The sequence below is a fragment of the Penaeus vannamei genome, chromosome 11 (genome assembly GCF_042767895.1).
Source record: "Penaeus vannamei isolate JL-2024 chromosome 11, ASM4276789v1, whole genome shotgun sequence".
Classification (NCBI taxonomy): Eukaryota; Metazoa; Arthropoda; class Malacostraca; order Decapoda; family Penaeidae; genus Penaeus; species Penaeus vannamei.
The window spans coordinates 15081352-15096351 of NC_091559.1; the positions used below are offsets into that span (position 1 = coordinate 15081352).

The 15000-nt window shown below is 31.4% G+C and overlaps 2 protein-coding genes across 2 annotated transcripts in view; both read left to right on the forward strand.

The window, feature by feature from the left end:
• LOC138863239 (Krueppel-like factor 16) overlaps nucleotides 1-234 on the forward strand; it is a 950-nt gene extending 716 nt beyond the window's left edge. Inside the window, exon 2 of the mRNA XM_070127421.1 lies at nucleotides 1-234. This exon is cut by the window's left edge and continues 306 nt beyond it. Coding sequence (XP_069983522.1) covers nucleotides 1-234 — 234 coding nt within the window.
• The window catches only part of LOC113829003 (DNA-binding protein REPIN1), a 4620-nt gene extending 3135 nt beyond the window's left edge, over nucleotides 1-1485 (forward strand). Inside the window, exon 3 of the mRNA XM_070127420.1 lies at nucleotides 1-1485. This exon is cut by the window's left edge and continues 306 nt beyond it. The gene's annotated coding sequence lies outside the window, so the exon portion shown is untranslated.
• The last annotated feature ends 13515 nt before the right edge of the window (nucleotides 1486-15000 follow it).

Consider the following 15000-nt stretch of genomic DNA (forward strand, 5'->3'; position numbering starts at 1 on the left):
GCCGCGGGCGCGCCCCAGGCCCAGTGCGTGTGCCCCTGGTGCCAGCGGGTGTTCTCGAAGAGCAGCAACCTCAAGCGGCACATGCTGACCCACACGGGCGAGAAGCCGCACGCGTGCCCGCTGTGCCCGTACCGCGCCGTCCAGAAGGTCCAGGTGATCCAGCACATCCGGAGCAAGCACAGCATGGACAAGGACCTGTCGAGCTCCCTCCTGGAAAAGCCAGCGGACAACTGATGGCCTTGACGTCCTTGGAGCAGGACCACGAGAAGAAAGAAGGGAAGCGCGGCGAAAAGAGAGTAGTTGGCGTTGCCTTGCGTGTGGTCGAAAAAAGAATCAGTTCATGTATGAACAGTTACAGAAATTGGCGGAAAAGGGAGATCGTTAGGTTGGGCATGCGTGTGGCCGTGAAGAGAGAGAGAAAAGTCGCTGAACGGAAAAAAAAACAAAAGAAAAGAAAAGAAAGAAAGAAAAGAACAAAACAGACCAAAACAGAACAGAACAGAGATCAGTAATATTTTTTCATCAACACAAACTTGGGAACTCGAAATCGGGGGCCGGATCCACTGCCATTCGCTCGGGAGGGAACTGCCGGGCTCCTTCGGCCAATGACGGGGCGGGATAACAGAACTTCTACGCACACGCACACGCACACGCACACGCACACATATATTCACATCCACATCCATATCCATCCATCCATCAGTCCACCCCACCCCCCCACACATATATATACATACATATATATTTTTAGGTAGATGTTTGTGTGTGTGTATAATATGTATTTATGTAAACACACACACACACACGCCTGTATTTATATATATATGCTCACAGACAAACAGACAGAGACTGACAGATGTATAATGTGATTGATGTGATACAGAATACGTGTACTACAATTTGTTGGGAAAATATTTTACTAAAAGCTTTTATACATGAGATCTGTTTAGTTAATAGTATTATTGTTTCATGAAATATATAAATTTATTTATTTTCTACTCAATGTTGATGTTACAATCTGTCTGTTCTCATTCTAACCACGACAAAGCAACAAACCAGAAATTCACCTCCTCGAGGGAATTGGCCAATAGGAACGTAGATAAAAGAGTTATTTCCAAAGAGTTAAGAATATTAAGATAATTAAAGAACGATTTTAAGAGAGGAAAGTGTCCGTCGTCACGAATGGTTAGTGGATCGGGCCTCTAAGGAGCATCGTCAGATACGGTAGAAACACGCGAAATATATAGTAGATCTCTAGTGCAATAACTGTTTATTTTATGAATGGTTGAGAAAGAAAATAAAGATTTTTTTTTATGCGAAAATCAAGGCAGCGATTGAGTTATTTAAGAAGTTCGGAATATCTCAAAGTTTAAAGAACAAAATAAAACTTTTGTAATGCAAACCAGGGTTACTGCCAATGCTGCCATCACATGTGCATTACTTTTGTGTTAAAAGACATACGTGAGAATACGATAGTTAACAAATAACTTGTTTGTTTTATTTCAAATATCCTTTTGAATACATTTAAATGATAAGAAAAAAGGAAGAAGTCAGCTGATACATAAGGGCTTGAAGAAATAAACAGGAAATATGCGGAATGATGAGGAAAAAGAAATAATGGTAATAATGGCAACAATAAATGGCGTGCACGAACACCCGACATGCACACGCACAGATACACACAAAAAACGTACATAGATATGTAAACTTGCATATATATGAACATACATGCGTGCATATATGGATATATCAACACATGTGCATACAACATACATACATACATAAGTAATACATATCTATCAATATTTATTGAAATGCATAGATGAATAAATGTGTATATGAATGAATGAATTATATATATCTATACATGCATATATATATATATATATATATATATATATATATATATATATATATATATATATATATATAATTATGATATTATTTATGTATATATATTATATTACATATATGTATATATATTATATTACCTATGTATATATATTTTACAGATATTTTCGAATAGAAAATTGTTGTCAATGTGTAGGAAGAGTGTCAATTAACGGCTGGCATTAAATGAAAAAGGGCCTCAAAGTCTTTAACATCACAACGCAAATTTCAACGCACTGATGGAGATAATTCTGTAACGGGAATTGACTTAAGAAATTTAGGTTCATTGTCAAATTTGCTTTCACCGTTTCGTATATTTTCCCCGATTTTTATTGACGTTCTTCGGGACTGTCTTGACCTGTCTTTACTTTTGTCCTTGTGAGACGCGGACATCCAGAACGCACTTCGTCAGATTTGAAGGTTAATCGGCACTGGGAAGAACAGGGAGTGCTTGGAGGCCTCTTTTGACTTTAAAAAAATGTTAATTGGTCTTCTAGAGTTTTCTGCAGAAGTCTACTTGGGAAATTACAAATATCGTTTTTATAACATGAAATAACAACGAAGTGGCGCCATATGACGTTGAATATACTAAATGTATGATGTTGATCGCCATAATGTAAGTAGGATTTAATGCAATTTAAACCAAACTGTATTATTACAATAGCTAATTGGCACAGGGTCTGTAACAATATAAATGCTTGTTCTAATAAGCACCTTCATCTTTAAACCATGGCAGCAGCGCAGATGAAATACGAAAGCGCAAAGGGCAGTCATAGATTCTTCGCGAAAACCGCCCCGAGGTGTTGCAGGTGAAGGCGCAACCGGGACTGGAGTGGAAGCGCTCAACCACGGGGGATTGGGAAGGGCGTTCCATATGTGTGTGTGTGTGTGTGTGTGTGTGTGTGTGTGTGTGTGTGTGTGTGTGTGTGTGTGTGTGTGTGTGTGTGTGTGTGTGTGTGTGTGTGTGTGTGTGTGTGTGTGTGTGTGTGTAAATGTGTATATAAGTAAATATATTTATATGTATGAATGCATAAAACGATGTATATATGTATGCCTGTATATATATATAGCGCGCGCGCGCGCAGACACACACACACACACACACACACACACACACACACACACACACACACACACACACACACACACACACACACACACGCACGCACGCACACGCACACGCACACGCACACGCACACGCACACGCACACGCACACGCACACGCACACGCACACGCACACGCACACGCACACACGCATTATATAGATGATATAGATATATCTATATATCTAAGTATCTATATATCTATACATAATATCAATATAATATGCATATACTATATAACACACACACACATTGTGTCTTGGCCATGTACAGAGAGAGAAAGAGACACAGAGACAAAGACAGACAGACAGACAGACAGACAGACAGACAGACAGAAACCCAGACAGAGAGAGAGCATGAACACATGGGAGTGTGTGCGCATTAGTGTGAAAGGTTTTAAGTGTCCATCCGCATGCATATAACCCTTGAACGGGAATGCCAATAATATTCGCACGTACATCCATTAGCGCCATCTGCTTTGAAGATAGTCATCTGCTCTTGTCTTTATCCATCACTTTATTTTTGTTTTATCTTTTTGAATTGCTCACTTTTTTTTATAATGCATGTTCTCTATTTTATGCTTTCTCTATTATACACTCTCTTTATTTTAGTTTTTTTTAAATTTTATTTTACGCTTTCTTTATTTCACGTTTTCTCTTTTTTACGTTTATTCTATTTTACGCTTTTTTTACTTTACGTTTTCTCTTACATTTTCACTTTTACGTTTTCTCTATTATACACTTTCTTTATTTTTATTTTACGTTTTCTCTAGTTTACGCTTTCTTTATTTTACGTTTTCTCTGTTTTACATTTTCTTTTTTACGTTTTCTCTTTTAAACACTTTCTTTATTTCACGTTTTCTCTATTTTAGATTTTCTCTACGTGTTACACATAGCATACCAGCAACACCAGCCACAGAATTTCGAAACCTGGGCTGAAATTAACGTTATAGAATCGTTATTTCACTCGATTGATAATTATTGAGATGTTTCCCTACACAAGGAAGAGGATTTCGAAGTTTCTGGAATGTTATGTTATGTTATTTGTACCTTAATACGTGGTGGAAGGTTGGGAAGATATTGTATTTTTTTAATGGAAATACAAGGGTTTCTTAAATACAATCTCTAGATAAAATCCAGGGAATTAGATGTGATTGTGTTATTGATGGGCATCTACAATGTAACGTACGGTGGAAATTGTTATTTTTTTTCAATGGGTAAGTTGATGGACACTTTTTATGGCGGTTGTCCCGTTTCGAAAATTCTATCAGACGGCATCAGGTTTTATTACTTTTTATTATTTTTTATTTTTCATTTTTTATTTTTTTTTTTGTCAAATGGGACGTTTTGGTCTCAAAGTGCAGGTCGAATCGTGGTTTTCGTCTTTGTTGACCTCCTCCCATTATTGAAATGTCTCGAAAAGGATCAATTTGAAATCTTTATGATAGACTTACCTGTCAGAGATTGTTGAAATAAAGAAGAAAGGGGGTACGAGAAGCCCCTCCACCCCCCCCCCAAAAAAAAAAAAAAAATGAGGAACATATAGACGACCCTTCTGTGTGCGTCTGCTATGTCTACCTATTTAGTAAAAAACGAAGAAGAAGCCTCCCCCATCAAAAAAAAAAAAAAAAAAAAAAAAAGAACAGACATATAGACTGTGCACTTGTTATGTCTACCTATTTTGTAAAAAACGAAGAAAAAAAAGAGAGAAAAATATCGCGTTCTCGCTTTTTTCCATGTTATTCAAAGTCTTTTTTTTTTTTGCCAAAATTTCAAAGTTTTCGCGAGAGGAAGTCGTCCATCGGGGGAAGACGAAAGGGTTTAAGAACAGACCGATGTGTCTCGGAAGTTAGAAGAAAAATGTCTCCTTTGATATAATACTTTCATGATGAAAGCACACACGCCCACACACACAGAAACAAACAAACAACACACACACATAATCGACACACACAGAAACAAACAAACAACACACACATAATCGACACACACACAGAAACAAACAAATAACACACACAAATAACACACACACATAATCGACACACACATAAACAAGCAACACACACACAAACAAACAAATAAGCAAATACACACACCCTCACCCCCTTAGCCTCTTACTCTCACAAACAGAAAGTAAAATTAGATAAGAAAAAAGTGCTTGAGATTTCTTAGAATTTGTTGCCACCGGGAAGGCCTTGCGCTGCAGTGTATCTATTAATGAATTTGTTGATAATTTGAGTATTTTTTTGTTTTTGTGTAATCTTGTGATTTCGTTTTTGTGTAATCTTGTGATTTCCTTCTTCCTCTTCGTCCTCCTTCTCTTCTTAATCCTACTCCTCCTCCTCCTCCTCCTCTTCCTCTTCTTCCTCCTCCTACTCCGTCCTCCTCTTTGATATTTCATCATCACCATCACTATCATCATCACAATCACCTTCAAGCTTTTTTTTTAAATAAACGAAACCATATTTGAAAATAAAACGAATGCTAGTTTAACTGTTAGGCCTTTGCTGGGGGGAAGAAAGTGTTAGAGACTCACCCATGCCTTTCCCAACTGTTTACGAATGTCACGTCCGTTGGATCTTATGCCTTATGCACATGATGCTCTACCTAGAAAAAGGTTTTCATTTGTATGTTGATTCGCGGAGGCTGTGGAACATGGCGAGGTCTGGACTAACTGCTCTGGTCAGTTTGTGTGTCTTGGCTGTGTTCTGTTCTTCATTTTTCTCTTCTCTCTCCATCTCAATCTACTATGTACAAATATGTGTATATATATATATATATATATATATATATATATATATATATATATATATATATATGTATGTATGTATGTAAGTCCTCCCTGTTTCCGTGGGCCCCTGGCGCCCCTCTCCCGACCTCGAAGCCTTGCTGTTTCCTTAGCCGCGCCTCCTCTGAAGAGATCCAGAGGGTCTCGGCTTGAACCGCCTTGCTCCTGTGCATGTTAAAGTCTCAGACATTAACACCTTGACGTACGTGGCGCTGGATTTTCAAGTCCTGCCCTTTGTCTGTTCTAGGGCTCTCGGATTGGCGCTGAGGACCACCAACGTCACTTCGTGGGGCTGCACCTTCAGCGCCACCAGCTGCAGCGCCACCTTCACCTCGATACCGATCGCGGAAAGAGCCAAGCGAGCTCTGCGCAGCGCCCCTCGTGCAGGAAGAGAGGCGCCAGGGCAGGCCAGGACAGTGCCAAGTCGAGCCCGCTTGACCAGGCCGCCTTGGCCGAGGGCGGCAGTCCGCTGGGCGAGGCCTCGGTGCCTGGCAGGGCGGGCCTCGCAGACAATGCCTCCTTTGGCCAGCAGTCGTCCAGAGAGATCCTGGATGGCCACGAGGGCGCGGGCGACAGCTCCAACAGCTCCCAGGACACGCAGATGGCGCTGGACACGTACCTCCTGCACGACGGCTCGCGGCCCTACGCCCAGGTGCACGCGAGCCTGAGCGAGCCGCAGAGCGAGGGCGCCCTCGCCCTGCCGAACAGCGACGGCCAGGCCCTCAAGCAGGTGGTGGGCTTCGACGCCGGCCTCAACAGATACGTGTGCCAGTGGTGCGGCAGGAACTTCGACCGAATCTCCAACCTGAAGCGCCACGTCCTCCTCCACTCGGGCATCAAGCCCGAGTGGAGGAGAACGTGGCTTCCGGGGCGGAGAGTCAGTCAGGTTACCTACGCCAAGGCGGCGTCAACTGCTTGAACCTGGCCATCTCGCCTCTGTTCAGCAGGAGCGAAGAGCGCCGCTGCGACTCGCTCCAGGCTCGCGTGCACCTGGCGTAGGAATGTGCAGAAATGCGTCCAACGCCATCTGAAACTGACAGGCTGTCGCCCGCGCCCTCGTGGCCGCTCAAGATCTCTCTGGACGACTGCTGGCCAAGGAGGCATTGTCTGCGAGGCTGACACCAGCCTCTCCCAGCAGACTACCACCGGCACCCAAGGGTGCAGCTATCCAAGCAGGCTTTCCTTTCTTCCCTGCACGAAACTGCGCAGAAACTCACCTTCTATCGAGGTGAAGGTGGCGCTACATGGCGCTGAGGTGCAGCGATTGTGGTTCTCAGCCAATCAGACTAAGAACGACAAAGGAGCAAACTGAAAATCAGCGCCGACACTGCGTCAGGTGTTAACGAGCGGGATGAGTTCAAACGAAAGATCGCGAGACCCTCTGGATAAGGAAAGTAAAGTACGAAGAACGAGAACACATACATACGCTACATATATATATATATATATATATATTTATATATATATATACACATATTTGTATGTGATTGAATGGGAGAGAGAAAAATGAAGAACAGAACACAGCCAAAGCACAAATGACTAAAACAGACCCTATATATTTAGCCTCGCGAAATCAACATACAAATGAAAACAACATAAAAATATGCATAAGATATAGATCAAGCAGACGACCGATAAACAAACAATTGGAAGGCATGGGAATTCCCCCCAGCAGACTGGCGGCTAGCATTCGTTTGTACTCAAATATGGTTTCGTTTATTTAAAAAAGCGAAAGTATTGTGATGATGATGAAATATCAAAGAAGGAAGGACAAATAGGAAGGAGAAAGAGAGGAGAGGAAGGAGGAGGAGTAGGATTAGAAAGAAGAAGGAAGAACGAAGAAATCTAGATACAAAAACGAAATCACAAGATTACAAAAACAAAAGATACTCAAATTATCAGCAAATTCCATTAATAAATGCACTCCGGCATAAGGTATTCCCGAGTAACAACAAATACTAGAAATCTCAACACACCCTCTTATCTAACTTCTGTTTGGAAAGTAAGGAACAAGAAGTGAGAATAAATGTGCTTGACTGTTACACACATATATGCATAAATATACACACAGAAATACATAAATATACACATAGATATACATATATTCACATATATACATAAATATACACATGTATACATAAATATACACATGTATACATAAATATACACATGTATACATAAATATACACATATACATAAATATACACATACACATATATATATATATATATATACATATATATATATATGTATATATATATATATATATATATATATATATATATATATATATATATATATATATATATATATATACGCATATGCACATATATATACATATATATATATATATATATATATATATATATATATATATATATATATATATATATATATACGCATATGCACATATGTACATATGTATACACGTACATACATATATATATATATACATATATGCATATAAATACCCATATATATATATATATATATATATATATATATATATATATATATATATATATATATACATATATACATATGATATATATACTTATTTATACAATATGTATACAATATATATACTTAATATATATACATAATATATACACATAATATATATACATAATATATAAACAATAGATATACAATAGATATACATGATATATATACATTATATATATATGCAATTTATATACTAAATATATACAATATATATACATAATGTTTATACTATTTATATACAATATATATACAATAATTATACATATAAACATATATACATATTATATTTATACGTATACATATATATAATGCATTCTTATACAGATATGTAAACATACGTAAACATACATGTTTTTACATACATATATGCACATAATATATTTGCATACATATACATAATATATTCTTATGCATATGTAAACATATGTTTTCATGCATTTGTATACATATATACACATATATACATATTAACATAAATATATATTCCTATGTAGATATATGTGCACAATATATTTACAGGCATAGAAACATGTATGTAATATATTTGTACATATATATATATATATATATATATATATATATATATATATATATATATATATATATATATATATATGTATGTATATATTCATAGTGTTTTACATACATAATTACATGTACGTAATAAGGATATACATTTATATACAATTTGTAATATATATATATATATATATATATATATATATATATATATATATATATATATGTACATATATATACATAATAGTTTAACGAAAAATCACATATATGTTATATGTATATAAATACCTATATGTAATATGTATATAAATGCCTATATGTAATATATACACATGTATACATATCTAAATATATGATACATGCATGTTTATATTACATATGCATGTGTGTATATATACGTTTAATGGCATATATATATATATATATATATATATATATATATATATATATATATATATATATATATATATATATATACATGATACATATACACATATTCAATAACATCATTTGAGAGAGGCCGAAATAATGTCAAACAATATCCATGAAAATAAGCCGTTCCTCTTTCATCAGAAACCAGTGCTGTTATTTTTCGGATTCATGATTGATGGATACATTACTAAGTCGATATCCAAAGCATAGATGGAGGTGTATGTGCATGAATTTATTTCATATATATGCATACATATATCTACATATGTATACATATATATATACATATATGTACATATATGATTATATATACATATATATAACTTACACATATATACTTACACATATATACTTACACATATATACTTACACATATATACTTACACATATATACTTACACATATATACTTACACATATATACTTACACCTATGTACTTACACATATGTACTCACATATATGTACTTAAACATATTCTTACATACTTACACATATATACTTACACATATATACTTACACATATATACTTACACATATATACCTACACATATATACTTACACATATAAACTTACACATATATACTTACACATATATACCTACACATATATACTTACACATACATACTTACACATATATACTTACACATATATACTTACACATATATACTTACACATATATACCTACACATAAATACTTACACATCTATACTTACACATCTATACTTACTCTTCTATACTTACACATCTATACTTACACATCTATACTTACACATATATACTTACACATATATACTTACACATATATACTTACATACATACTTACACATATACTTACACATGTACTTACACATATACTTACACATATATACTTACACATCTATACTTACACATCTATACTTACACATCTATACTTACACATCTATACTTACAAATCTATACTTACACATCTATACTTACACATCTATACTTACACATCTATACTTACACATCTATACTTACACATCTATACTTACACATCTATACTTACACATCTATTCTTACACATCTATACTTACACATCTATACTTACACATCTATACTTACACATCTGTACTTACACATCTATACTACATATCTATACTTACACATCTATACTTACACATTTATACTTACACATCTATACTTACACATCTATACTTACACATCTATACTTACTCATCTATACTTACACATCTATACTTACACATCTATACTTACACATCTATACTTACACATCTATACTTACACATCTTTACTTACACATCTATACTTACACATCTATACTTAAACATCTATAGTTACACATCTATACTTACACATCTATACTTACACATCTATACTTACACATCTATACTTACACATCTATACTTACACATCAATACTTACACATCTATACTTACACATCTATAGTTACACATCTATACTTACACATCTATAATTACACATCTATACTTACACATCTATAAATAAATTTATGCACATACACCTCCATCTATGCTTTGGATATCGACTTAGTAAAGTATCCATTAATCATGAATCCGAAAAATAACAGCACTGGTTTCTGATGAAAGAGGAAAGGGTTATTTTCATGGATATTATTTGACATTGATATTGCATAAAATCGTCCTCTGTCAAATTATGTTATTGAATATGTGTATATGTATCATGTATATATATATATATATATATATATATATATATATATATATGTATATATATATATATATATATATATATATATATATATATATATATATATATATATATATATGTGCCATTAAACGTACATATACACACATGCATATGTAATATAAACATGCATGTATCATATATTTAGATATGTATACATGTGTTTATATTACATATAGGCATTTATATACATATTACATATAGGTATTTATATACATTTTAAATATAGGTATTTATATACATATAACATATATGTGATTTTTAGTTAAACTATTATGTATATATATGTACATATATATATATATATATATATATATATATATATATATATATATATATATATATATATATATATATATATTACAAATTGTATATAAATGTATATCCCTATTACAGACATATGTATGTAAAACATTATGCATATATATATGTACATATATATTACATGCATGTTTCTATGCCTGTAAATATATTGTGCACATTTATCTATATAGGACTATATATTTATGTTCATATGTACATATGTGTATATATGTATAAAATGCATGAAAACATATGTTTACATATGTATAACAATATATTATGTATATGTATGCAAATATATTATGTGCATATGTGTATGTTGTATGTTTACATATGTTTACATATCTGTATAAGAATGTATTATATATATATGTATACGTGTAAATATAATATGTATATATGTTTATATGTATAAATATTGTATATATATTGTTTATAAATAATATATGCATTATGTATATATATTGTATATATTCAGTATATAAATTGCATATATATATAATGTATATATATCATGTACATCTATTGTATATCTATTGTTTATATATTATGTATATATATTATGTGTATATATTATGTATATATATTATGTGTATATATTATGTATATATATTATGTATATATGTTGTATACATATTGTATAAATAAGTATATATATCATATGTATATAGGTATATATATATATATATATATATATATATATATATATATATATACATATATATATATATATATATATATATATATATATATATATATATATATATATATATATATGTATGGGTATTTATATGCATATATGTATATATATATGCATATATGTGTATATATATGTACATATGTGCATATGCGTATATATATATATATATATATATATATATATATATATATATATATATATATATATGTACATATGTGCATATGCGTATATATATATATATATATATATATATATATATATATATATATATGTATATGTGTATGTTTATGTATACATGTGTATATTTATGTATACATGTGTATATTTATGTATATATGTGAATATATGTATATCTATGTGTATATTTATGTATATATGTGTGTATATTTATGTATATATGTATATCTGTGTATATATGTATATCTGTGTATATATGTATATCTGTATGTATATGTATATCTTTGTATATATTTATGTCTATATGTATATATGCCTATATCTATATGTATATATATGTGATATATATGTGTATATATATGTGATATATATGTGTATATATATGTGATATATATATGTATATTTGTGACATATATGTGTATATATATGTGATATATATGTGTATTTATATGTGATATATATGTGTATATATGTGATATATATGTGTATATATATGTGATATACGTGTATATATATGTGATATACGTGTATATATATGTGATATATATGTATATATATATGATATATATGTGTATATTTATGTGATATATATGTGTATATATATGTGATATATATATATGTGTGTATATATAGGTGAGGTGATTTATATGTGTATATATATGTGTATATATATGTGATATATATGTGTATGTATATGTGTATATATATGTGATATATATGTGATATATATGTGTATATATATGTGTATATATATGTGATATATATGTTTATATATATGTAATATATATGTGTATGTATATTTGATATATATACGTGATATATATGTGTATATATGTGATGTATATGTATATATGTGTGTATCTATGCATATATGTGTACATTTATGCATATATGTGTATATATATATATGTATGTATATATATATATATGTATGTATATATATATATATATATATATATATATATATATATATATATATATGTGTATATATTCATGTGTGTATATGTGTCTATATATATGTGTGATATATATATATGTGTGTGTATATACATGTGTATATATGTGTATATATATGTGTATATACATGTGTATATATATGTGTATATATATGTGTATATATATGTGTATATATATGTGTATATATATGTGTATATATATGTGCATATATATGTGTATATATATGTGTATATATATGTGTATATATATGTGTATATATATGTGTATATATATGTGTATATATATGTGTATATATATGTGTATATATATGTGATATATATATATGATATATATATGTATATATGTGATATATATGTATATATGTGATATATATGTGTATATATGTGATATATATGTGTATATATGTGATATATATATGTGCATATATATGATATATATATGTGCATATATATGATATATATATATGTATAAATGTGATATATATGTGATATATGCGTATATATGTGTATATATGTGTATGATATGTGTATGATATGTATAATATGTATAATATGTGTATATGTATATGTATATATATGTATATGTATATATATGTATATATATGTATATATATATGTATGTATATGTATATGTGTATATATATGCACATGTGTATATATACTTACATGTTTATGTATATGTATATATATGTGTGTGTATATATATACTTAAATGTTTATATATATGTATATGTGTATATATACTTAAATGTTTATATATAAAAATATATATATGTGTGTATATACTCACATGTTTATATATATATGTATATATATATGTGTATATATACTCACATGTTTATATATATATGTATATATATGTGTATATATATGTATATGTATGTATATACTTGCATATATATATGTGTATATATTTGTATGCATGTATATACAAGTGTATTTATACTTATATATATATATGTATATATGTATATGTATAGATGTGTATGTGTATGTATGTATATGTATAGATGTGTAAGTATATATATATATGTATATATAATTTTATATGTACATATATGGATATATATGTATACATATGTATATATATGTATACATATGTATATATATGTATACATATGTATATATATGTATACATATTAATATATGTATACATATTAATATATGTATATATATGTATATATGTATTCATTTTTAGATATATGTATGCATATTTATGAAATGAATTGAATAATTTATGCATATACAACTCCATCTTTGCTCTTTATATCGATTTATGTATCCATCTAATGTGAATCCGAAAGAAGAAAAAACAGTACTGGTTTCTGATGTATGAGGAATGGGTTATTTTGATGGATAATATTTGACATTAATATTGCATAAAATTGGCCTCTGTCAAATCATGTTATTGAAATTTGTAATGAATTGCTATTAAACGTTCAAATAACTAACTGAAAAAGAAAGGTGCCATCATATCACGTCCCAAAAGCTTTTTCCCAAACCATCTACTTTCCCCAGGTCGTCCCTCAAATCCCAGTTCCTAAGATCACGTATCATACATAAAACATTCTGGACACTTGCCTCATCACTCAATTTCTTTTCAGCCAAAAGATCACAATGAAGTTTCTTGCAGTCTTCCTCCTAATGGCCTTCCTCGTGTCTGGGACTTTGGGCTTCGTTCTGCCGATCCCGCTTCCTGTGCCTCTGCTCAAGGGACTGGACGTCAGCCTCGCTCTGGGAGATCAGCCGATATTTGTTCCTGCTGATCATGAACGCACACTTGTACCTGCACACCAGTTTCAGCAGCACCACTACTAGCATTGATAAATAAAGTGCATATTTCTATCCATGTTTTTCTGTGCCTTTATGCCAGCTTCATGAACGCCGCTATTAACATCGATAAATAAATAAATTTGTCCAT